At 48.9% G+C, this 26,337-nt stretch overlaps 4 protein-coding genes across 4 annotated transcripts; 2 read left to right on the top strand and 2 right to left on the bottom strand.

Annotated features, from left to right (window-relative positions):
- Window positions 1-3,434: 3,434 nt before the first annotated feature.
- LOC137815678 (uncharacterized) lies at window positions 3,435-4,181 on the bottom strand. The gene has a single exon (XM_068618790.1). The coding sequence runs from the start codon at window positions 4,179-4,181 to the stop codon at window positions 3,435-3,437; it is 747 nt and encodes a 248-aa protein (XP_068474891.1).
- A 2,555-nt stretch (window positions 4,182-6,736) lies between these two features.
- Window positions 6,737-7,897, bottom strand: LOC137815677 (uncharacterized). The gene has a single exon (XM_068618789.1). The coding sequence runs from the start codon at window positions 7,895-7,897 to the stop codon at window positions 6,737-6,739; it is 1,161 nt and encodes a 386-aa protein (XP_068474890.1).
- A 13,100-nt stretch (window positions 7,898-20,997) lies between these two features.
- LOC137815676 (uncharacterized) lies at window positions 20,998-22,395 on the top strand. The gene has a single exon (XM_068618788.1). It carries the CDS (start codon window positions 20,998-21,000, stop codon window positions 22,393-22,395), a length of 1,398 nt encoding a protein of 465 aa, XP_068474889.1.
- A 216-nt stretch (window positions 22,396-22,611) lies between these two features.
- On the top strand, window positions 22,612-23,028 carry LOC137815675 (uncharacterized). The gene has a single exon (XM_068618787.1). It carries the CDS (start codon window positions 22,612-22,614, stop codon window positions 23,026-23,028), a length of 417 nt encoding a protein of 138 aa, XP_068474888.1.
- Window positions 23,029-26,337: the final 3,309 nt, after the last annotated feature.

The following is a 26,337-nucleotide window of genomic DNA, read 5'->3' as shown; positions in this document are numbered from 1 at the left end:
GGTTCCAGTTCTTAGTATTTGGTGATACCGTCACTGACTTGAGCGTCGGAGTGCGATCGGCCGCAGCGGCGCCGTATCGTTTCTTTGCAGGTTCTTGAGATAGATCCAGAGGAGGAACGGAAGTGAGAAGCGGCGCGCACGTCGATCCTTTGACGAGGCATTCTCCAGCGCTCCGGTCAACAGGCAGGATCAGAATATATACAGAAAAACATATATGAGTTTTTCACTGATTTTGCTTAAGAGAAAAAGTTGAGATTGCTTAGAGTTTGAAGTGTTGATCAAAGAGCTATGCTTTTTGCTTTGTGTTTTGAAAAACTAATTTCTTAATCAAGATATTCTCGAAGTAATTTCATTTAAGGCTTAAAGGTTTTTGAAAACCCTCTTTAAACCATTCACCCCCCCTCTAGTTTAAAGCCATACATTCTAACAGTACACCCTCCTGGTTGGAGAGCTGTTCAGCGGTTTCACTCACCCGATCCTGGTGTGCGTGAGTGGAGAGCTGTGCACGCCTATAATGGCAGAGCTTCATGAGGGGATCTGCGGTAGTCATGTGGGAGGACGCTCTTTGGCGTCGAAGGTAGTCCGTGCGGGTTATTATTGGCCCACAATGAGAGAAGATTGCATAAGGCACGCCCAGCGGTGCAAGCAGTGCCAACAGCACGCCGATTGGCACAAGGCGCCTCCAGAAGAGCTGAGGTCGATTTAAAGCCCGTGGCCTTTTCACACGTGGGGAATCGACATTCTGGGACCCTTCCCTTTAGCAATAAGGCAGATGAAGTATCTGGTAGTGGCCATCCAGTATGCTGTTTTGGCATGCCAAGGCACCTTGTCTCTGAAAATGGTACACAGTTCACAAGCCAGCAACTGGGCAAGCTGTGTACAGAGGTCGAGATAAAGCAGGTGTTCGCATCAGTCAAGCACCCTTAGACAAATGGGCAGGTAGAGTCCGCTAACAGAATCTTGCTCAGGGGTCTGAAGAGGAGACTCGAGAAAGCTAAAGGGACCTGGGCGGAGGAGGTTTCTAGAATAGTGTGGGCCTAACACACCACTCCTCAGTCCACCACTGGAGAGACACCTTTCAGCTTGGTGTACGGGTCAGACGCAATGATCCCAATTGAGATTCAGGAGAGTTCGCCACGCTTCCACAGCTTTGTGGCTGAAGAGTCCAATGAAGAGAGAAGGGTGAACATGGATCTGCTGGACGAGGTGAGGGAGGAGGCGAGGATAAGGCTGAACCAGTAAAGAGAAGGGTGGAGCATAAGCACAGTTCTAAGCTGAAACCCAGACAGTTCCAAGTCGTTAACCTGGTAATGCAGAAGGCTCACCCATACTAGTTGGAGAACAAGTTGCCCTCCAAGTGGACTGACCCCTTTAGGGTGACAGAAGCTCTAGGAAACGGGGCGTACAGGCTTGAGACTTTGGAGGGAGGCCCCATTCCTCGGACCTGGAATGCAGCCAACCTCAAGTTTTATTTCAGTTAAAAACTCTTGCATTGTATACAGTTTCAGGGGACACTCTTTTTCCCTTACAAGGGTTTTTTAATGAGGTCACCCAATAAAATTACATTCTCAAGTATTCCAGAGTTTTTGTACAATGCAGGGGAGAACGCCATCACTCTGGTGTTTAGACACCTCGAGAGGGAGGGGCAACCTTGTCCGAGGCACCTCCTCCTCGAGCGTGGGCACTAGGCGCAGACAGCACGGTTCAGTAAGAAACGAACCCGTTGCCTTGATGTTTAGACACTTCAAGGAGGAATGGTCGCTCCCTCTAGGAACGCCGCCTCCTCGAACGTGGGCACCAAGCGTGACTAGCAAAATTCGACTGGTGATGAACGGGTTGCCTTGGTGTTTAGACACCTCGAGAGGGAGTGGGCACCAAGTGCACCTGTCGTCTTGGTGTTTAGACACCTCGACAAGGGCGACAACTCCCTTTGGGACGCCTCCTCCTTGAGCGTGGGCACCAAGTGCACCAGTCGTCTAGGTGTTTAGACACCTCGAGGGGGAACGACGGCATCCTTCGGGACGCCTCCTCCTTGAGCGTGGGCACCAAGTGCACCAGTCGTCTAGGTGTTTAGACACCTCGAGGGGGAACGACGGCATCCTTCAGGACGCCTCCTCCTCGAGCGTGGGCACCAAGTATGAACAGTAGGCTTCGGCCAGATAAGTCATCCTTCGCCTCTAAGCGAAGATGAGGCCAGAAACGCGCTTTGAGGGTAAGCACCCCAAGATCGCAAGGTACAAACAAGTTCCAAAGCAAAAGGATCCTTGTCCAAAGCAAGAGGTAAAGACAAGGGGAGTCGAAAAGGTCATGCATGCTTGTTACCTTCACAAAGAGTTAAGCAAGTTAAAGGTGAGGGGTGAGACAGCGTGCTACCTAAGGATCAAAGTCCTAGAGAATCGTAAAAGTACAGTATGAAGTTAGCATCAGAAGTGTTGTTAGTAAAGGAGGCGAGTAAAAACGCAAGAATAAATGAGCAAAGTAGTTAAGTTAAAAAGTGCAAAGTTACATTCAAAGTATGAAATGTTCTTAGGAATACAGTTTTCAAGCCTAGAAGCTAAGCAACATTCGGTTGAGGACACCTTGGCATGACTTGCCCTTCGACGACGTGGTTCGCTGTAGCAAAGGGCAAAGTGTCCATCTCAGGGTGTTTACAAACAACCTGAGCTAGGGCGTCTTCAAACCCGATGGCGTAGGCATCCGCAACGTCGTCGATAAGTTCTGTCTAGACCTTCTTGAAGCCCTCAGCTTGGGCAGCCATCTCTTTCTCAGCTTTGACAAGGGCTTCAGCTTTCTCTGAAAGCTCTTGTTTGGTCTCCTTAAAGTTTTTGGCCTGCTCAGCTAGTTCAACCTTGATTTTCTCAAGGGCCTCAGTTTTTGCAACAAGCTCCTCCTTGCTTTCGCTAAGGCTTCAATCTTTTCATTGAGATCATCTTCAACCTTACCCAGGTGCACCTCCCGGGTAACAGAGCGCTCTTCAAGGCTGGTCATTTTGGCTATGTTGGCCGCAACAGCTTCCTTAAGTTGCACTAGTTCAGCTCGTAGTGGCACCACTTTGGTTAGAAGGGTGGTGTACTTCTGACCTTCATCGTGAAGCTTTTTGTTGGCCTCCAGCTCAGCCTTTCGAAGGACACTCAGCTCCTGGGTCAAGGCAGCCTCTTGAGTAAAGAATCGTTGAGCCTAGTTAGCCATTTGCTCTTTTACTAGAGCCAGTTCATCTGTCAGAGCCTGTTGCTCCTTGGCCTTCACCTCAGCCTGGTGGAAGGAAGATTTGGCATGAGCGAAGAATCCACCAAGGCTGAGGGCCATGTTCTCTGGCAGCACCTCATCACTGAAGTTCCCCATGGTCTCCTATTGATAGCCCCTCAAGATGTGCTAAAGGACCAGGGGTAGCTCAGAGGCAGGCACAGGAGTGCCTTGTGCCAATCGGCGTGCTGCTAACATTGCTTGCAACATTGAGCATACTTCTTGCAGTCCTCCCTCATCGTTGGCCAGTAATAACCTGCACGGAGAGCTCTTGCAGCCTGAGCTCGACCCCTGATGTGACTCCCACATATACCTTCATGGAGCTCGGCCATAATTCTTGTGCATTTTTCACCGTGCACACATACTAGGAGTGGGTGCGTAAACCCAAACCTGTACAGCTCGCCGTCGATCAAGGTGAACTTGCCAGAGTTCTTCTTTATCTTCCTAGCCTCCGTCGGATCAAGCGGGAGAACGCCATCTGCCAAGCAACGCTGGTATTGCGTTATCCATTTGTCTGGCCTATGCGTAGCGCAGACCTGCGCCACGTTCACCCTCTCCCCTCGACATGCTCTTATTCTTGGCATTCTCAAGGTCTCCTGGGTTAAGGACCTGTGACTTCTCGCCCCTCTCCCCGTCGACTTACTTACCTGAAGAACCTGGTGATCTGCTACAAACGCCCTAGGCGTCTTCAGAGTTTCTTGAATAACAGTCCTCTGCCTATCCCCCTTGCCTGAGCTGGCGAGCTTGGCTAGCAGGTCAGCTCGGGCATTTTGCTCCCTGGGTACATGCACCACATCGAACGAGGCAAAGGAACCCTTCAAATCCTGCACATACTCCAGGTAAGCCGCCATTTGTGGATCCTTGGCCTGGAACTCGCCTGATACTTGTCCCGTGACCAACAACGAGTCACTTTTGGCCACCAACACCTTAGCTCCCATCTCCTTAGCCAACAAGATCCCTGCAATCAATGCCTCATATTCTGCTTGATTGTTGCTAGCTTTAAAGGCAAACCTCAGGGACTGTTCTATCAGCACGTCGTTGGGCCTTCTAGAATGACTCCAGCACCGCTGCCCTGCTAGTTAGACGGTCCGTCCACCGAAAGTACCCAACGAAAATCGTCCCCCTCAACTCGTGCTACTTCTGACGAGAGCACGACCACAAAATCAGCGAAAATTTGCCCATTGATCGGTCCTCGGGGTTCGTACTTGATGTCGAACTCCGACAGCTCCACCGCCCACTTCACCATTCTCCCAGCTACATCAGGCTTTTTTAAGACTTTCTGGATAGGCAAGTGTATCATCACCAGCACCGTGAAGCTTTGAAAATAGTGGCGCAACCTCCTCGCCGAGAATACAACTGCCAGTGCAGCTTTCTCCAAGGCCTGATACCTTACTTCTGGGCCTTGTAACACCTTGCTAACGAAGTAGATAGGTTTCTGAGTATGATCCTGATCTTGGGCGAGCACCGCACTCACCGTCCCCTCAGTTACAGCAAAATACAACCTGAGAGGGGTTCCTACCAAAGGCTTGCACAAAACCGGCGGACTCGCCAGGTACTCTTTAAGCTTTACGAATGCTTCTTCGCATTCCTTTGACCAGGCAAACCTATTGTTTCGCCTTAAGCATTGGAAATACGGATGGCCTTTCTCTCCACTAGCTGACACGAAACGAGATAGGGCGGCCATCTGACTTGTAAGCTGCTGCACCTCCTTTATGGTAGTCGGGCTTCTCATCGCCAATATGGCCGCACACTTATCAGGATTTGCTTCAATTCCCCTTTCAGTCAAGAGGAAACCCAAGAACTTCCCTGCCTCTACGTCAAAAATGCACTTCTCGGGGTTTAGCTTTAATTTGTACTTGGCGATCGTGGTAAACACCTCCTCCAGATCTTAGATGTGCTTGCTTTTTTCTAGCGAGGTTACGACCATATCATCTACGTTCGCTTGCACATTCCTTCCCAGCATCGGTGCAAGTACCTTGTCCATCAACCTTTGGTACGTAGCCCCTGCATTTTTCAGCCCGAAGGGCATCACTTTGTAGCAGTAGCACGATCTCTTAGTCATGAAGGCGGTCTTCTCTTCATCCATAGGATGCATCTTGATCTGGTTGTACTCAGAGAAGGCATCGAGGAAGCTCAACAACTTGCACCCTGCTGCACTGTTGACCAGGGCGTCTATACTTGGCAAAGGGTATGAATCCTTTGGGCAAGCCTTGTTTAGATCCGTGAAGTCGACGCACATGCGCCACTTCCCGTTACTCTTCCTCACCAGCACGACATTGGCCAACCATTCAGGGTACTGGACTTCCCTGATATGACCCGCGGCGAGGAGCTTCTGCGTTTCGTCCCTAATCGCCTGTCTTCTCTCCTCATTAAACTTTCTTCTTCTCTGTCGCACTGGTCTGACCTTTGTGTCCATTGCTAGGTGGTGACACAAGAAATCGGGATCGATTCCCGGCATGTCTGAAGCAGACCATGCAAAAGCATCCAGATGCCTTTCTATCACCTTGGCGATCTGGTCTTGAATCTCACCTTCCAAAGATCTTCCCGACTTGAAGACCTTGCCCCCGATCTCCCTCTCAAGCCACTCCTCGACGGGTTTGGGCATTGTTTCACTGGCGATCACCGCCCTAGCGATTCCCGACTCCCTAGCCTCTTCTGGGCGGTTTCTTGCTTCTTCCTCCCGACCGGCGTTCTCTCCCCCTGCTTCGGCGTCAACCATGACGACATCGCCTCCGGCGGTCACTTCCATCGCCGCGTCGACAACTCGCCTCTCTGCTGTCCCAGGCTCCACACTGGGAGGTGGGGTCATGGTGACGTAGCTCACCGACCTCTTGGTCTTGAGGCTGTTTTCGTAACACTTCTTTGCCTCCTTCTGGTCAGACCTTATGGTGATCACCACCCCTTCCATCGACGGCAATTTAACCTTCATGTGCCTTGTTGAGGGCACAACTCCTATTCTGTTGAGGCTTGGTCTTCCCAACAGAATGTTATACGCCGAGGGGGCATTCACGACGAGGTACTTGATCTTCTCCGTCCTCGAGGCCGCCTTGTCTGTGAACGTGGTTCTCAACTCAATGTATCCCCTGACCTCCACCTGGTCGCCAGCGAACCCATATAAGCATCCTCCGTAGGGCCTTAACTGGTCAAGGGGTAATTGCAGCTTGGTGAAACTCGGCCAGAACATGACATATGCCGAGCGTCCTTGATCCACCAGTACCCGATGGACCTTCCTTCCCGCCGTGACTAGCGAGACAACTATGGGATCGTTGTCATGAGGCACAACGTCCCTGAGATGCTCCTTTGTGAACGTAATGTCCACATCTGACGAGTGCTCTTCGAACACATCTACTGCCATCACAGACCTTGCATATTTCTTCCTCTGTGATGCAGTACATCCACCACCTGAGAAACCTCCAGCGATGGTGTGGATCTCGCCGTGAGTGGGCATCTCATGCTGCTGGCCCTCACTGCTCACCGGCTGAGAGCTCGACGCTTACCCCGTTCTCTTGTCCAGCAGGTAGTCATTCAAGAAGCCGCTCTTGACCAAATCGTCGAGTTGGTAACCCAGGGCCAACCACGAATCAAGGGAGTGACCAAAACTTTGGTGGAATTCACACCATGCATTCGGTTTTGGTCCTAACACCTTGTCTGAGACTTTCTCAGGCGGCTTAAGCCTGGCAGCTATGTTGGGAATGGCGATCAGGTCCGCCAATCCCATGACGAACATGTACCTCGGGGAGCGATTGAACTCCCTAAGGCGCCCTGGACCCTTCCCCTTGTTTTTCTTTGGATCGTAAGGATGGCGAGTCCTTTGATCCTTTTTGGCCGCCGCCGTCTCCAGCACCCTCTGCGGCTGAATTCTAGTTTGGGCCCGTGGCCTAGCAGGAGCCACGTTCCCTCTCTTTTCTGCAACCTCGCTCTCGTCGGCGATGTGGGCCACAGCAAGTCGCCGAACTTCAGCAAACGTGGCGGGGTGGCCCCTAATCAGCGCCTCGCTGAAAGGTCCAGGCAGTACGCCCTTTTTAAAGGCGTATACCAACATCTCCTCGTCCTTGGCAGGTGAGCGAACCATATGTGCTCCGAAACGATTCAGATAGTCCCTGAGGGACTCTCCCTGGTATTGCCTTACGTCGAACAGGTCGTAAGACACCCTAGGTGGCGCCTTGTTCACGATGTACTGATCGAAGAAAAGCTTTGAGAAATGCTGGAAACTGGTTATGTGACCTGTAGGCAGGCTAACAAACCATTCCAGCGCTGTTCCCTGGAGTGTGCTCATAAACACCTTGCAATAAACTGCGTCTGAGCATCCTGACAACATCATCTGCGTGTGGAACGCAGTGAGATGTGCTTCATGATCCTCCACGCCGGTGAAAGAAGCTTTCACAGCTACCACGCTCGCAGGGATCACCGTGTCCGTGATCGCCTGAGCAAACGGCATCGGAAAGACGCGCGGCAGCGATGACGATGTTACTTCTTCATCGGTTGCGCGTCCTCTCAGCTCGTGAAGAGCTTGACGCAATTCCTCAGTGACCTTGCTGAGTTCCTCGTTTCTGGCCTGAGAGGCGACCAGGTCTTCGTGCATCTTCGCTTGCTCAATGCGCGACGCCTCCACATTCTCTTGCAACGCGCGCATGATTTCCATCATTTGTGCCATGGTCATGGCGCCTTCTTCAGCAGTCGGCACAACGGGACTTGGACGCGTACTTCTCATCTTTCTCATGAAATACCAACAGATCAAACTCCAACGACCTGAATCTTCTCCAGCGGAATGATCGATCCAGCAATCAATCAGTCAAAACCTCTACAGAAACTCGCAATCTCAACACGAACCTCTTGCTTTTCCACTAAAATTCCCGATTCACCGATCAAATACTCAAACGAACGGTAAAAACTTCGATTTACCGATTGAAACTCGCACAAACGGTGAAAAACTTCAATTCATCAATCGAAAACTCAAACAAACGGTGAAAAACTTCGAAAATGGTTGCACCAGCACACAACCACACAAGAACTGCAGAAACCTCAAGAAACTCACACTGTGGATGGGAAACACGTTTTACACAGGCCCACGGTGGGCGCCTGATGATCCTGCCGGTTGACCTGAGTGCAAGAGTCTTGCCACGTCAAAGGTCTCTCTTCTTGATCAGCTTCGCACCATGTTAGCCTTTGCTCCTCACGCCCTAATTCCTTGCAAGAACCTGAAGAAAACAAAGTGGCACCGCTGTGGCCGATCGCGCTCCAACGCTCAAGTCAATGACAGGAACACCAAAAACTCATAGAGAATATCTCAACTCAAGGAATCGTGCGCAGTGAATCTCGGTGTACTAGAAAGTGTTCTGAAAGCGTACCTCAAAAGTCTGTTAAGTGTTCCTTATATACCTGAGCATTTCTCTCTCCTGACGGTTACACCTCTGGACACGTGGCTCGCATCCAGCTGTACACGTGTCGCCATCTGGAGCTCCCTCCACTTGAGCGTCACCTCTACTCTTCAAGCCATTCGACTAAGTTACCCGTACAAGGAGTAACTTGGTGCACAGCCTACCTTGGAGCGCGACCCCTTAAGTGGCGAGTACGGGGTGTCACCTTGCACACCTTCTCTGTGGTCTCGCCTGCCGCTATCACGATCTGCTTCACTTGCACACCATGCATGTTCTGGGAAACTGTTCCCTTGCCCCGACCTCTGGCTAGGGAATGATCATTTGATAACCTCATCCTCCACTGCTGCGTGACAAGCATATCGCTAGTCCCCCGTACTTGCACCCCTTGGAAACCTTAAGCAAGCTTTCCTGATCTTTCGGCGATGTGCCCCTTTCGGCGGTCTCTAACCACCCGATCTCCTAGTACTCACATATGGCGACTATGACGCAACTCTGGTGACCGTCGGTTACACACACTAGAAATCGGAGAACGCCAAGTCAACGATCGGCGACTATACAGACTTCCCGATGTACTTCCCTTCGGTCAGCCAGGTGTCCCGGTCAACACGCCTATATTATCGCTTGCTGCCACGTCATCACTCCCGATTACCTTATCGGTACAAATTCTAAACAACCTTTTTTTTTAATCAACAAAGAATAAATAAAATGAAATGAGGTACTTCAGGGGTACCCCAACCCTTATACAAAAAAAAACGAAAACAAGTTTCCTTGTACCACCTAAGGATCCACCAGACCTTACATGACAATACCCAAAATCACATATAAAAAACAAGATACAGAGTCCCCAAATACATCAACCCACTCAAAACAGGCACAAAATACAACATCTAAAGAAGATCTTTACCAGCAGTCTGACCTACGCCAAAATTATTGCCAAAGACAACAACTGATCCTGCAAAAGAGAACATAACCAGAAAACCCTATACAAATCACAAGCAACTTCTAATCGCAACCCAAGACAAACACATCAATCCATCCCTACCAAGAAAAACTCCACAGAACACACCATAACTTTCAAACCTGGGTACAAACATTAAATAAGAATAAGAGACACCAAATATCAATCTTTCAAATACCTCATACAACATTGAGGTTCCAAGCACCAGTCTGAGTCAGAGAAAGCAACCAACCTTTCTTTTACCGTGATCTAAGACCAAGTCTTCCTTTGTACCACAGTAAAAAACTCCACTAGATCTACCCGTCCATTCTAAAAAACAACCCTATTCCTGTGATTCCAAATTTCACTTACAATACCTACCCATATGCCCCCCCCCCCAACACTTGATAATGGCATGTTTCAAACCTATTGGTTTAAACATCTTAAAATGCATTTGTGCATCACAATGTAGAACCAAAGAAGACCTTAGCCACTCAAGACACAAACCCCAAATTCTCCAAGAGACCTTCCATTCAAAAAATAAATGTCTTACCGATTCTTCTTCCACACCACACAAGGGACACCGAACACACACCAAAGGTATACCACGTCTCAAAACATTGTCCTTAGAGGCAATCGCATTACATAACACCCTCCAAGTCGTAAATTGTGTCGAAGGTAAAGTCTTTAATGTCCAGAGTTCCGCGAAGGATTTCTCAACCACTACAGACTCCCCCTGATCCTGCCGGCAACTCGAACGTGGAGGAATCGCTTCGTGGCGCTCTCTGCCCCGTCTACGTGACTGCGTCTTCTGCGGAATCACTCCCCGAACCTTCTCCCAGATGTATTCAAGTGTGACCTGCAAAACACACAGACGGCGCCTCTAGCGGCCGTTTGCACTCCGACGATCAAGTTAGTCCAACAGAACCACCAGAAACTGGAAACTAGTAATGTGTGTGTGAGAAAAAACATGCACTCTGTTTTTCGTCTATCTCTTTTTTTCTCTCCCTCCACTCTCACTCTGATTCTCCCTTTTATCTCTCTTTCCCTGCTTCTGGGCGTAACAGAATTCTGTTATGCTTCTGGTCGTTTCTCTTATCTGGGCAGATCGCATACTCTTGGGAGAACGTCGGGTGTGGCTGGTCTAGGCACACTCACCAAACGTTGCTCTCTGCGTATACAGCTTACCCTTCACGATGCCATGCACGTAATGGGTTGAGGGAATCACCAACCACTGGCTGGTTTACTAGTTCCCTCAGGCCACTCTCGTGCATGATTCCCTGAGGTGTGCACATGCGAGATCCATGCGTAACGCTCTCGCTGGGAACCTCATTCCCAGTTTAACTGCGTGTAACACGAGACCCCGATGACAACACCCCGATGACTGATCAGTGTTTATTCGCTTATCGCGCTCTGCCTCCAGGCGCGAGTCTAGGAACTGATCTGCTGGAGGTCACTTGGCTACTGACCACCGATCACCATTCTGGGTGATCTATCCCCCGACCTCTCTGCCGCCTGATCTGTCGGTGGTAACTTGGTTACTGACCACCGATCACCTCTCTTGGCGATCGTCCCCTGACCTCTCTGCCACCTGGTCCACGTGTCACCCTGCGAGTGGTCCACGTGGTTCTCTGATGCTGACGTCATCGACTACCGATGACCGATCGGATCACCCCCCATTGACAAAATTATAGGCTGGCTTCACAGAGAAGTCTGTAGAATCAACATCCCTTCAAAGCCATTTATCGGTCTTATTTTCACCCTCTCTTGTTAACCTCTTGTTATCCAACACCTGCAATAAACTGTCAGCCAAACCAGATTCCCATACAAAGAGATTCCTTCTCAACCTCAGCTTCCACGACCAACTATTATTAATCCAAACCCCAACTTGTGTAAGACTGCGACCAGTATCTAAAGATATCGAAAAAGGCTTATGGAATTTATGCAATAAAGGCACATTGTCCACCCAGTTATCTTCCCATAACCTGATTTCTTTTCCATCCCCTACTTCCCACCAACCTCTGTCTTCAAAATCATTACCCCACTCCTCTGAATTCCAAACCTTCCTAATGTCCCTCCACCAAAGCGATTCCTTACAATTCTCACCTTGAGACATTAATCCCCTCTACCCACCATACCTAGAGTCTATAATATCTTTCCATAAACCACTTTTTTCAGACTTAAGTCTCCAAATCCATTTCCCTAGGAGAGCCAAGTTAAATTTTCTTAGATCGATAACCCCTAATCCGCCTTTGTCCTTTGACTCAAACCTTATCCCACGCCACCCAAGCAATTTTTCTATTCTCTGAGCCCCAATCCAACAAAAAATTCTTTTGAAGCCTTTTCACTTCCTTCACCACAGTTATCGGCATAGAAAATAAGGATACGTAGAAAAGCGGTAAGGATGTAAGCACCGATTTGATAAGACATAACTTGCCCGCCAAAGAGAGGGATTTCCCTTTCCAAGAGCTCAACCTACTCCCTAGATATACCCTTAAACCGAACATTATCCAATCTAACTAGTTGTCTTCCCCCTACTGAATTTGCCCTCAAAGAATTCCTTCACTCTAGCTTTTACTTCAACTGGATCTTCACACCATTGATCGCCGACCTTGAGACCATTAATCCCATTATGCATCCTCACTTCCTTCGTATTTGTCTTTTCTTCCTGACTTTTTAAACCGTTTAAGACATCTTCCTCGCTTCCATAACAAGGGAACCCTACTTTCATCCCTATATTACAAATTATATCTACTTTTATACTCTCATTATTTAACCAAACCATACAATTATTAGCACCATTATTAGTAATATTAGTAGAATTATAGATTAACCTTACATTCTTTTTGTTAACAAGTTCTTTAAACTCGTCAAGACGTGCATACCCCACCTCTTGTGGATTGTTGTTGCTGCTACACTCCCCCACTTCCAGCAACTTCTGTCCAGCACCGAATAGAGACACAACACGACAATGAGAGCACACGTGCACCACATGGCTCGCGGAGAAGTCCCCAGAATATACTGCAGCGACGCTTAAGGGCCTACGAACCACCAAAGAATATGCTGAATCGCTTCCATATTCCAAGGGAGTTTCCGCCGCCACCAATCCATCATCTCCGGCAGACATAACAGGCATGGCGTGGCGACGAGTTGAGAATGACGGTGATGCAGCGTCGCGGCAGGGGGTTGAAGAAGATGAAGAAGCGTCACAACGGCGAGTTGAAGACGACAATGCAACTTTGCATGCACCGGAGGAAACCTTCGTTCGAGCAGCGCACTTGGTTTCGTAGGCATGAAGCGACGACGGAGCATCCAATGAGGTTGCGAAAGCCACCGTTTGGGCGTCGCAACTGGTCCCATAGGCGGAGGACAACGACGCAGCTCCTTGTGCGGTGGAGGACGACGACGCAGCCCCTCGACGAAGGACGATGACGCAACTCCTTGTGTGGCAGTGGCCTCCTCAATTCGTGCATTGGACCTAGTTTCGCTTTGCACAAAAGACGCCGCCGCAACTACCCCACCGCCTTAGGGGAGCGCTGACGGTTAGGTAAAGAGGCTGCAGTTAGTGTGTTCTAGGACCATGTCGGCCCTACTTCCTGCCCCGCAAAATTCAATTTCACTAATCATTGGGCCTATTCCAGCTAAGCACACCCCTTTTTCAAATGTTTGGAATTGGGCCCAGTGACACTCAAAAGGCCCAATATCAACATATAAACTTTTTATCTCTATTAGGGTTTGCCTCTGATCACCTACCTCATTAAGTGCAACGTTACATTGCCCAAACGCCTCCTCTAAATCGACAACTGCCTCATTAAAACACCCATCTTGGCCACCTAAATCATCAATTACCTATTAATGCGCCTAGTATTTTGTAGCCCACTAATCTGCTGGTCCTCCACGTTAGCATCCTTGTCTTCTCTCTCCGTGTATGGCCTCTGTGACTCCCTACAGAGAAACCCCTCCACTTCCTCCATCGTCGTCTCCTCTCCAACACCGCCATGAACAATTAAATTTCTCCCAAATTCTGAATCTTCTTATGCACCGTACTCCCTCCCTACGAAACTTCCGAATGATTTTCCCATTCACCAATATAATCCTTTTTAATATTAATAACAGGTTCTTCTTCAATAGCTATTTGACACATAGTCTCATTAATCTTCTTACAATTTATCCATCGAACCTCTCTTGCTACAGGTAGTTTAATTAAGCCTCTGGCATATTCTAGCTCTTCCATCTCCAAAGTATATTTGACAATTTCTACAAGCGTTCCGACCATGGACACTATACTTTCCATGTTTTGCCTAATCCACAGATTCAGGGGCAGGCCCTCTAATATGGACCCAAACATATTTTTCTGACCCCATAAAGTCCTTCTCCCAAGGGGTAATAGCTTCAAAGATTGCTTCAAACCACTCTATATTTTCATCTAGTCTTTTTATTCAAACTCGCATCTTCTCCAGACAGTAGAACGCAATTACCTCCCAGGAAACGCAGTTACCTCCCAGGAAACACACAAGAATGAAATTAAATGCACCCAATATAAAACTTTTCTTCATATCCTTAGCCTTACTTGGTTCCTTAGTTCTACCAATGAAGTAGTTATCTAACCACCCCAAATGTTCCACCTCCGCCTTGAAAGCTATTGGATATACATTCTTCTTTTCCCCCTTACATCCTGATGGAGATCAAGCTCAAGTGGACATGGAGGCCAATCATCAAGAGCAAGAAGAGGTTGAGGCTCAAATTGAGGACGCTCATGGAGTTCAAAGCCCACCTCAAAGGCTTACAAGGAGCATGTTTAAGGCTTTAGGAGCTAATGGACGTTTCTTTTCTCTTTTTGTAATTTCTTTGTTTGAAGGTGCTTAGAGGGAAACATAAGAAACTTCTTTTGTAAAAGCATCTTTAGGTCTTTAGTTTAGGAGTCTTAGGGGGGTGTGCGTTTAGTAGGGAGGTGTAGATGTAATAGGTAGGGAGGTGCCAAACTAAGAGAGGAGGTCACACCTTCCTCATGCTCTAGGATTGGCGCCACTTTCATGTAATTTGGGGGGAATTTTTGAATTTAATTAGCTTTGCATTTCAGCACCTCTAGGCTATAAATTAAGGTGCTGCCCTTGCATTTTGCAGATTGGAAATTTGTATTAATGAAACTCTACTCCATTTGAGAGAGAATTGGAGAGCTTTGTGCCTTCCTCACTTAGTCTTATCTTGAGTGTTCTTGGTTACCTCAAGTGGCGGCATAGCACACTCATCTTAGAGTCTCCATCCTCTAAGTGGCGTGATCATCCAACCAATCCTCCATTTTCATGAGCTTTCTCTTCTCTTTCCTTCCTTCTCTTTTTATGTTCATGTCTTAGCTTGTTTCCTTTGCTTTTTCAGTTCGGTTTTCTAGCTTCTATTGCTTTTTGCTTCGGTCATTTACTTTCTGTCGTTCATCTTTGATTCTTCTTCTTTTCTAGTTGTTGTTTTTTATTCAATTTGACAATACACGGAACTTCCATATGAGTTTGGGTTTTTGTACTAGTCTTGGTGAGTTCTTGAACATAGAACCTTGATCCAATTCTATCATAAAGTGCCTATCTCATGTCCAACTCAAGATGATTCCTAAGAATGTCAAGAATCATTCATATTGTGCTATTGGAATCATATCACATCCTTTCCACACAACAAAAGCATACGACAACTTTTCATTCCAAACTGTATGGTTCTTATTCACGTTGGATTTGATGTTCCACTCCTTCCTTGGCTCTCTAACTCTGTACCGTCCCGTCCCCGGGCGTTGACCAAACGTCAAAGTAAACACATTGTGGGACCCATCCAGGGACCCATGGAAGGAGGTCAACAGGTTGACCGCTCGAGTCATCGCCTTGCTGAGGCATCGCCTGAGTAAGGCATCGCCCAAGAGAGGCATCGCCCAAGAGAGGCATCGTAAAGCAAGTGTACCGCCAAGTTAAATCATTGCCAAGCTAAGACATTGCAAGGAGGCTTCGGGCCTCGACAGTTCAGAACAGTGACAAAGGGAAGAGAAAGGTGGCTTCGAGGCCACAAGTTCTAGTACCAGTAGGGGGAAAACCTGACTCGTGAAGTACCCATGCCACTGCTGGGAGACCCTGGGACAGATACGACCCATGAGAGGGCCACGACCAGGGGAAAACCACGTGCATGGTACGAGAGAAAGGTAGATACACTCCCAGGGCGAGTGACTAGTAATTGGGACGCATGGGTTGGCACCCAAAAAGTCAACCCACGTAACAGAAGCACTTCGCAGAAAAGAGGGCTCACACGATGGAAAAACCCTAAGTTGGGTGGTGGCGCTGTGGGACCCTCTGCACAGAATAAACGATCAAGTCAAAAGGGTACGTGGCAATACCCACGTGCCCATAAAGAGTTTCAGGGAAAGTTTGCCAAGGTACACGTTAATTCAGTTAAGATTCGAATGTTCCAAGGAATGTTTTGATACGCCTTCAATGCGCTTTAACGCGCTTTAAAGATTAGAGGTGATGAGAATCAAAAAGATGTTGTTAATAGGAAGAATGGACAAGGGCCAAAGCATTTAAAGTTCTTCTTATTAGTCTTTGCAAAAGATGAGGCCCAAGCCCAAAGCCCAAGCCCAAGAAGGCCCAAGCCCAAGAAGCCCAAGTACAAACCATGAGGGGAAAGGGCGAGCATTAAATAAAAGAGCATCATTTGAATGACTCTTGTAGGAGGTGTGGATATTAAATAAATAGGTGTGAATCTATTAGAGAGAGTCACATTGTCCATGTGACTTAGTAGGGGGGTGTAGGTGTAGTTTTTAGGAGGTGTCATAGTAGAAAAAGGTCACACCTCCCATGTGACTTGTTTTTTGTGGGAATTTCAAATGAGTTTCATTTGAATTTTCCCACCTATTTTTTAGCACCTCTTAGGCTATAAATAAGGTGCTTGCCTTTGTAAAATTCAGAATTGGAAATTAGAAGTAGAGAAACTGTACTTAAGTTTAGAGAGAAATTGTGAGTCTTGTTGTCTTCTTCTTCCTTTGCCTTATCTTGTGTGCCAATGGTGAGCTTCAAGTGGCGGCAACCTTTCACTTATCTTGGAACAAGACTCCAAGTGGCGTGAATGCAGTTCCAAATTCTCAAATCCAGCAAGCTTCATTCAATAAGTGTTCATTCTTTCATCTCTTGCAATTTCAATCGGTAGTTTCCAATGTTTTAGTGTTCTTCATCCTTTTCACCGTTTGAATTTGTGTTTTTTAGCTTATTCTTCAATTTCTGTTCGGTTCTTGGTGTTTCTGTTTTCAATTACGTTTTGTATCTTGTTCTAAGGTTGTGTACAAGGAAATAGCACTCATAATGAGTTTGGATCATCATTTTGGAAGGCTTGGTCTCCATTGATGACTCCTTAAGCTTCTTTGCAACCATTCTATTTTCAGCTTGTTGTTTTTGTGGTTCTGATTTCGTTTTCCTTTATTCAAGCTCTCTTTGATCCTTTAATTGTTGTTATTCTTTTCCTATAATGTTGTTCTTAAGAGTTCTAAAGTGTTTATGCTCAATGCAACTAATATCAAGAGGTGTATAAAAAGGGACCTTGAGGCATTGGAAAAAGACCCGGGTTTTAACCTAATACACACAGAGATACACAGAAAAAACCCTAGTTGTCTTCGCGGCACACTCACAGTGAGCACAAGGTAATTAGGGCAACACAGTTCTAGTTACACAGTTTCAGTGATTCAGTGCAGTTTTTTGATGTTTCTCGCTAGCTGACTTGATCGTCGGAGTGCAAACGGTCGCGAGGGCGCCCCTTTGTTCACTTCTCTTTTCAGGTGTCTTTGACGGAGCAAACGAAGGTGCCCTAGCTCGCAAGGACAAGCCACGTGCAAAGACGATCCCGGTCAACCGGCCGGAACATTTGGTGCCCACCGTGGGGCCCGATAAAAAACATTAGTCCCATCACACAAGATTCTCAGTTCCAGTTCTTGATACTCAGACAAGTTAAGAAAATTTCCAGAAAACCATGACCACGAGACTGAAGCCGCATCCCCACCTAGGGAATTCACAACACCATTCTCGCAGGCAATCCTGGAGACGGCGATACCAGCACGCGCTAGGAGCGAAGAAATGACCATGCAACAACTGATGGGCATGATGCAAGGGCTGCAGGACGCAATGGCGGCCTTGAAGGTAGAGCAGGATCGCATGCGAGCAGATCTTGCATCCTCTCAAGCAAGAAACGACGAACTCCATCGTACTAACGAGGAGTTGCGCTGTGGGTGGCGCGGCGGAGATGAAACTGTAGCCGCATCCCCACCTAGGGAATTCACAACACCATTCTCGCAGGCAATCCTGGAGACGGCGATACCCAGTACGTTTACAGGGCCCAAGGTGACCTTCATAGCGTTTCACACACAGATGTTGCTGGTAGGCGGTTCTGACGCCGCAAGGTGCAAGCTTTTCATGAGCACGCTGACGGGAATGGCTATGGATTGGTTCATCAGCCTTCCAGAGGGCCACGTCACGTCTTTCGCCCAGCTCTCGCGGCTGTTCAGAGAACATTATTTGGCCAACAGAGCCCCAGCCCCAGTTTTGTACGATCTTTTCGACGTGAAACAATTCCAAGGTGAGACCCTGAAGGAGTACATAAGCTGCTTTGGAGCACAAGTGGTGAAGGTGGGTACTACCGATGAACCCATGATTGTATACGCATTCAGGAAGGGATTATGACCCGGGTCTTTTGGTAAGTCGCTTAACTGCAGGCTTCCCAAGACCTTTGATAAAGTGAGGCGACGAGCGTTGGAGCACATTGCCTCAGAGGGCGAGGCATACGAGAAGTGCATACCCGCTACACCTGCACGACCAAGGGCGCAGATGCGCACACAACCCGCTAGGGTCCACAAAGCTGCCACGGAAAGAAGAAACCCAGACAGAAAGCACACCTACGAGGCGAGGAGGGCCCCGCCAAGGACCAGAGCTGAAGGAAGAAGAGAGGGGAATAGATCGCTGAGGCATAACTTTGTGGTGGAGCTCAAAGACCTCATCGTTGTGCGCAACATAACAGACAAGTTGAGGCCACCAGCGAAGTCCGATAAAATTCAGGGTCCCCACAAGGAGTCGTGGTGTGAATTCCACGAAGCATTTGAACATCATATTAACAACTGTTTGGCGCTGGGCTACCAGTTGGATGAGCTTGTGAAGAGTGGCTTCCTAAAGGATTACCTGGTAGGATCCCCTATAACGGCAGCCACGACAGTACAAGAGGACGGCCAGACACACGAGATGCCAGTCCATGGAGAGGTTCACACCATTTCTGGTGGATTTTCTGGTGGGGGGCCCACAGCCTCCAACGAAAAAGGTATGTGAGGTCAGTAAATTCAGTGGCAGAAGAATTTCCAGACGACCCTTGGGAATCAGACCTTGTATTCACAAGGGCTGACCTACGGGATGTTGTCCTGCACGACAATGACCCCGTGGTCATCTCAGTAGTTACAGCAGGAAGAAAGGTACATAGGGTTCTTGTTGACCAGGGCAGTTCCGCAGATGTCATGTTCTGGGGAACCTTCAACAAGCTACAGCTGTCCCCGGACCTCTTGAGGCCCTACACCGGATGCTTGTACGGTTTTGCAAATAATCCAGTGGAGGTATGTGGGTACTTGGAGCTGAGAACGACGTTCACTGATGGAACGGCGTCACGTACCAAAAGTATCCGATACCTGGTGGTTAACGCCAACTCAGCCTATAACATTTTGTTGGGCAGACCCGCCCTAAACAGATTGAGGGCAGTACCTTTCACTCGCCACATGAAGATGAAGTTGCGAGACCTTAGCGGCAAGGTGATAGTCATCAAGTCAGACCAGGAAGAAGCCCGAAAGTGCTATGAGAATAGTTTGAAAACAAAGAGAGGCGTGGTAATGGTAATTGAACGACCTCTCGTTTCGGGCTCGGCAACAGAGCTAGAACCCATAGGAGAGGCGACGCCCGTAGAGTCCACGCCCGACGACGCTTTACCTACAGAGGCGATGCCCGTAGATGACGCGTGCACAGAGGGAAGACGCTGCGGCACCTTGCTTGTGGAAGGAAAGTTAGAGAAGGCGACGCCCGAGGAGGCGACGCCCATGGAAGAGGACCCCATAAACGAGTCTCGCCCGGCAGGCGTGCAACATAATCAGCCCCATCCAGAGGACAACGCGGTGGAAAGTCATATAGAAGGCAAGGCGTTCAAATTTGGACGCCACTTGAGCCAGGAAGAACGAGGGAAGGTAACGGCGGTGATCTCGCGGCACTTGGACGCATTTGCATGGACCGCGGCAGACATGCCAGGTATCGACCCGGACTTCTTATCCTATCGCCTTACCATGGACCCAAAGGCCCGCCCCGTGCGGCAGAGAAGAAGGAAGTTCAATGAGGAGCGATGCCTCGTCATAGAGGAAGAGACTCAGAAGCTGCTAAACGCTGGGCACATCAGGGAGATACAATACCCGGAGTGGCTCGCCAACGTAGTCTTAGTCAAGAAGGCAAATGGGAAGTGGAGGATGTGCGTGGACTTCACAGATCTGAACAAGGCATGCCCAAAGGATTCATACCCACTCCCCAACATTGACACCTTAGTAGACAGTTCCTCGGGCTGCAAAATGCTGAGTTTCTTTGATGCATTCTCAGGTTTCAATCAGATCAAAATGCATCCCAAGGACGAAAGCAAAACGGCGTTTATGACAGATACATGTAGCTACTCTTATAAGGTAATGCCATTTGGTTTGAAAAATGCAGGCGCCACCTACCAGAGATTGATGGACAAAATCCATGCACCGATGCTAGCAAGGAATGTGCAGGCCTACGTTGACGACATGGTGGTGACCTCGGACGAGAGGGGCCGACACGCAGCTGATCTGGAAGAGTTGTTTGCTACCATATCGAAGTATCACCTAAAGTTGAACCCGGAGAAGTGCGTCTTGGTGTAGAGGCAGGAAAGTTCCTGGGTTTCATGCTCACGGAAAGAGGAATAGAAGTGAATCCTGACAAGTATGCAGCCATCATCGCCATGAGGAGCCCAACTTCAGTGAAGGAGGTCCAACAACTAACGGGGCGAATGACAGCATTGTCAAGATTCGTATCAGCTGGTGGGGAAAAGGGGCACCACTATTTCCAATGCCTCAAGAGGAATAGTCGTTTTATGTGGACAGACGAGTGCGAAGCAGCGTTCCTCAAGTTGAAGGAGTACTTGGCGACGCCACCCGTGCTTTGCAAGCCACAAGTAGGCGTCCCCCTCCGCCTATATTTTGCAGTAACAGAATGGGCTGTTAGCTCTGTACTGGTCCAGGAATAAGACCAAATACAGAGACCCATATACTTCGTAAGCAAGGCATTGCAAGGCCCCGAGTCAAGATACCAGTCACTAGAGAAGGCAGCACTAGCAGTAGTGTTCTCAGCACGAAGGCTTCGCCACTATTTCCACAGTTTCACGGTGGTGGTAATGACGGACCTTCCCATCCAGAAGGTACTCCAGAAGCCAGACGTGGCCGGGAGGATGGTACGCTGGGCAGTGGGATTTTCAGAATTTGACATCCAGTACGAGCCCTGGGGATCCATCAAAGGCCAGGTCTATGCTGACTTTGTAGCAGAACTTTCACTAGGAGGAGATCCTCAAGAGGTGGAAGCAGGGGCACAGTGGATGCTCTCAGTAGACGGATTTTCCAACCAGCAAGGGAGCGGAGCTGGAATAATCCTGGAGGGACCTAATGGGGTGTTTATCGAACAGGCTTTGCGTTTCGCCTTCAAGGCAAGCAACAACCAGGCAGAGTACGAGGTGTTGATTGCCGGGATGCTTTTGGCCAAAGAAATGGGTGCTCAGAGCCTCTTGGCAAAGAGTGACTCACAACTAGTCACGGGACAAGTAACGGGGGGATACCAAGCGAAGGACCCACAGATGGCTGCGTATCTGAAGTATGTCGAGGTATTGAAAAGAGCCTTCGCCGCGTTTGAGCTAGTGCACGTCCCCAGGGAAAAAAATGCTAGAGCTGACCTACTTGCCAAGCTGGCCAGCTCAGGCAAGGGGGGAAAGCAGAGGACCGTAATACAGGAGACCCTCAAGACGCCGCGAAAGTTCGTTGCAGACAACAGAGTAGACGTCCTTCACGTTGGTACAACAAGAGGGAAACCAAGGAGTCATCGCTCGCTGAGTCAAGAGACGGTGAGGGCACCTTGCATCAGCACTTACGTAGCCTCGCCAGGTGAAGAAAGGAGTGTACAAGTGTGCGCTTTGGAGGAAGGTGACACTTGGATGACCCTTTACAGGCGATACCTGGCGGATGGGATCCTCCCAGCAAAGCCAGAGGAAGGCAAGAAGACTAAGAGGAACGCCGCCAGGTACACCTTAGTGGATGGGATATTATTCAGGCATGGGTTTACGCACCCTATCTTGACGTGCGTAAGCGGCGACGAGTGCACCAGGATAATGGCTGAACTTCACGAAGGTATTTGTGGAAGCCACGTTGGAGGAAGATCCTTGGCGTCCAAGGTGATAGGTGCAGGTTTCTTCTGGCCAACAGTAAGAGAAGATTGTGTACGATACGCCCAGCATTGCAAGCAGTGCCAGAAGCATGCCGATTGGCACAAGGCGCCGCTAGAGGAGTTAAGATCCATATACAGCCCGTGGCCTTTCCACACCTGGGGAATTGATATCCTACGCCCGTTTCCATTGGCAATAAGGCAGATGAAATACCTGATCGTTGCCATCGAATATTTCACCAAGTGGATAGAGGCAGAGCCAGTGGCACAGATCACCGCCCACAAGGTACAACACTTTGTTTGGAAAAACATTATATGTCGCTTTGGGGTGCCAAGGCGTCTCATTTCAGACAATGGCACCTAGTTCGCGAGCCAGCAGTTGGGAAAGTTATGTACAGAAGTAGGAATCAAGCAGGTGTTCGCGTCAGTCGAACACCCCCAGACAAACGGGCAGGTCGAATCAACAAACAGAGTTCTGTTGAGAGGATTGAAGCGCAGATTAGAGAAGGCTAAATGGGCATGGGCAGAAGAGGTGCCAAGGATTGTATGGGCCTACCATACCACGCCTCAATCCTCCACCATGGAGACACCATTCAGCTTAGTGTATGGAGCGGACGCCATGATCCCAGTAGAGATCCATGAAACCTCGCCTCGTTTCCTGGGTTTCGTGGCGGAAGAATCCAACGAAGAAAGGAGGGTGAACCTGGACCTGATAGACGAGGCTAGGGAAGAAGCAAAAATTAAGGCCGAGGCCGTGAAGAGAAGGGTGGAGCGTCAATACAGCTCCAAAGTGAAGCTGCGACAATTCCAGATGGGTGATCTGGTCATGAGGAAGGCCCACTCCTACGAATTAGAAAACAAGTTGTCTCCCAAGTGGACTGGACCGTTCAGAATAACCAAAGTCAAAGGGAATGGTTCGTATAAGCTAGAGACTTTAGAAGGAAGCCCCATCCCACGTAGCTGGAATGCGGCAAATTTAAAGTTTTATTTCAGTTGATGTTATTCCAGTTGAAATTTGTAAAGGGGACACTCTTTTTCCCTCCCGGGGGTTTTTTAATGAGGTCACCTAAATAAAGAAAGGAAAAGTTAAAATATCTTTGCTATAGTTTTTCCCTCATTCGAATGTAAGATCAAAGGTTAAAGAAACAAAGACGAAAACTTGAGGCGCCACCAAGATAAGGCGTCGCCAAGATGAGTCGTCGCCAAGATGAGGCGTCGCTAAGATAAGGTGTTACTAGAACAGGGCGTCGCCAGCACAAGGCGTCACCACCAGATAATCAAGCAGAAGCCAAGTTCAGAGCAAGATAACAGGTATGTCTAGTATAAGTAAAATCTGGGAGCTTAGTCCTTGAGCAGGGGTTAAGGGATTCCCTTGGGACGCCCCCTCCTCGAGTATGAACAGCTAGCCCCGGTGCCAGATATCAGTATAAGTGAAAACCCGGGCGCTTAGTCCTTGAGCAGGGGTTAAGGGATTCCCTTGGGACGCCCCCTCCTCGAGTATGAACAGCTAGCCCCGGTGCCAGATATTAGTATAAGTTAAAACCCGGGCACTTAGTCCTTGAGCAGGGGTTAAGGGATTTGTACCGCCCTGGTAGTCGGAAGTAATGACGTGGCACCAAGCTGCAGTATAGGCGTGTTGACGAGACGCCAGGTTGGCAGAAGGGAAGGAAGTCGGGGGGTTCGTGAAATCGCCAGTTATTAAGTTGGCGTGCTCCGATCTCCAGCATACCAGAACCGGCGATCACCGGGTTAAAGATGAAGTCGCCAGATGTAAACTCAGGCGACCAAGTGATCAGAGATCGCCGGAGCAAGCACATCGCCGAAGATGAAGATGGTGCAGATTATGAAGGCGGCCGGCGAGACCACAGGGAAGGTGTACGAGGGTACCCTAACTCGCCAATTCCAGTAGAGATCGCGCTCCAAGTTGGCTATGCACTGAGCAATATCATGCGTAAATAACTTAGCCAAAGTAGAGTCAGAAGCAGCGCCCAAGTCAAGGAGGCTCCAGATGATGGCACGTGTACAGCTGGATGCGAGCCACGTGTCCAGGTCTGTAACTGCCAGGAGAGAGAAAGTGACCAGGTATTTAAGGGTTCCCCAACGAACTTTTGAGGTACGCGCGTTCAGATTGTCTTCTTTACGCTTGCGAGTTTCTAGAGCATACTGTGAGAGAGAATTGGTTCACGGCTCCTTGAGAGTTCTTGAGTGTTGTTCTTAGTATTTGGTGGTTCGGTCACTGACTTGGGCGTTGGAGTGCGATCGGCCGCAGCGACGCCGCTCTGTTCTTTTACAGGTTCCTGAGGTGGATCGCGACGAAGGACGGAGGTTGAAGCGGTGCACATGTCGATCCAAGTTTGACGAGGCAAGTTCCAACGTTCTGGTCAACAGGCAGGATCAGGATTCCCTTGGGACGCCCCCTCCTCGAGTATGAACAGCTAGCCCCGGTGCCAGATATCAGTATGAGTTAAAAACCCGGGCGCTTAATCCTTGAATAGGGGTTAAGGGATCCCTTCGGGACGCCCCCTCTTCAGGTATGAATAGCTGGCCTCGGTATCAGGCGATAGATGCAAGCTAAAATCTGGGTGCCTAGTCCTTGATCAAGGGTTAAGGGATTCCTTCGGAACGCCCCCTCCTCAAGTATGAACAGCTAGCCCCAGCGTCTGATGTTTAAAACGTTACACCTCGGTGTTTTTAGACACACCATGGACGATACGGTACTATTGTTTAGACCTCCCCATGGGCGTGGGCACCAGAGCGCGACTTTTGTCCCAAAGTATTGGGACACACTGAGGACGCCCAGAGCAGGTCTCCCCTCGAACGTAGACACCCAACACAGGTAGGATAAGTCCTCCTTGCCTTCGAGTGATGTTGAGGCCACAGAAGAACAGATAAGTCCTCCTCGCCCTTGAGCGATGTCGAGGCCAAGGAAGAAGGGACTCCCCTTTTCATCCTAAGTCAATGAGAAAGTCAGTACTGCGTTCGGCTATGAGGGCCTTAGGCCCAGGAAAGGTGGATAGGGAGCAGGTTGAATATTTCACAAGTTCAGAGGGAAAAAAGAATTTGAAGATTAAAAAGAAGAAGCGTAGAAGCATGAATCATCAGAGGGTGTGCCTCACGCCTTACGAAGAGAGAATAAGAGGAAGAAACACGCGCTACCTAAAGAATGAAAGATAAGCAACCGAGAAATACATTGAAGGCAAGCACCAGTTGGGCCTTCGATGTAGAAAGGAAAGCAAATAAAAGCGCAAAAGAAATTGGAAGCATGTGAAGATAAAGTTTAAAATAAACATTTAAGTAAAGGTCAAGAGTTATAATTACAGATGAAAGTTCACAATAGTGGCAAATTTAAGCAAAGGTAACAATGAGCAAAGTAAGGAGGAAGGGTTATTTCTCAGAAGCCTCCAAAGGCACCAGCTTACCGTCGACCACCTCGTTCAAGGGGCTGCACCCAGAAACGTCGATGCCTGGGTTCGCACAAGCAGCCTGAACAAGGGCCTCTGCGAACACCTCAGCGAAACTGGTAGCAGACTCCCTTACCAGCTTCTCTTCAACATCTTTGAAATTGGCAGCTTGAGCTACCTTTTCTTGGTCCTTGGAGGCCAAGGGAGAAATCAACTCTTGAACTTTGGCTTGAAGGGACTCGTTCTCAGTGGTTAACCGGGAGCATTCATCAGTTTTGTTTGCACGGGCGACCTCAGTCTTTCCCAGTGACTGCTCCCGATTCACACACTGATCCTCAAGTTTCTTGGCCTCCTCCCTTGCCTTTTGAGCCACCCTCATGGATTCTTTGTAAGCACCCTCTTGACGCCCCCAGTGGGCGACTAGCCTCTCTTTCTCCTCTTTGACCTTCTCCTGCCCCTCTTTCAAAGAAGCAACTTCTTTCTCCAGAACTTGGAAGGCAGAAGCTTGGGCGGTTCTGGCCCTGGACTGTTTGTGCCAAGTATAGGCACAAGACATGAAGAGGCCCATGTAATAGTACATGCTCTCCCTCTGAGGCTCTTCAGCTTGGCTACTAGCATATCCCAGGCTCAGAAATCCCCTTAAAGACTCCTGCATGGGAAGAGGGAGCTCTGGGGCAGGGGGAGAACACCCACAAGTTCAGTTTCAAACCCCCTCTCCTGATGCACTGATTGGGGAGGGGAAGGGGCGCTCGGGGGATCCTCCCTTAAGGACTCCGCCCCATGAGAGGAGGAAGTAGCGGAGGTAACCATCTGAGGGGCATGCTGGGTTCTTTGTCGTTTGAAGACTTGTCCCTCGGCTGCGATGGGAGGTGGAAAACTTGGAAGTGGACCGGGAGAAGCTGGGT

The sequence above is a fragment of the Phaseolus vulgaris genome, chromosome 1, assembly GCF_000499845.2.
Source record: "Phaseolus vulgaris cultivar G19833 chromosome 1, P. vulgaris v2.0, whole genome shotgun sequence".
NCBI lineage: Eukaryota > Viridiplantae > Streptophyta > Magnoliopsida > Fabales > Fabaceae > Phaseolus > Phaseolus vulgaris.
Note: the sequence above shows the minus strand (reverse complement) of the source record. Positions and strands in the feature narration are given on the sequence as shown.

Bases quoted from the DNA above. Each gene is read 5' to 3' on its own strand.
- LOC137815677 (XM_068618789.1), bottom strand. From the start codon at position 7,897: ATGGCACAAATGATGGAAATCATGCGCGCGTTGCAAGAGAATGTGGAG.
- LOC137815675 (XM_068618787.1), top strand. From the start codon at position 22,612: ATGGAGACACCATTCAGCTTAGTGTATGGAGCGGACGCCATGATCCCA.
- LOC137815678 (XM_068618790.1), bottom strand. From the start codon at position 4,181: ATGGGAGCTAAGGTGTTGGTGGCCAAAAGTGACTCGTTGTTGGTCACG.
- LOC137815676 (XM_068618788.1), top strand. From the start codon at position 20,998: ATGACGGACCTTCCCATCCAGAAGGTACTCCAGAAGCCAGACGTGGCC.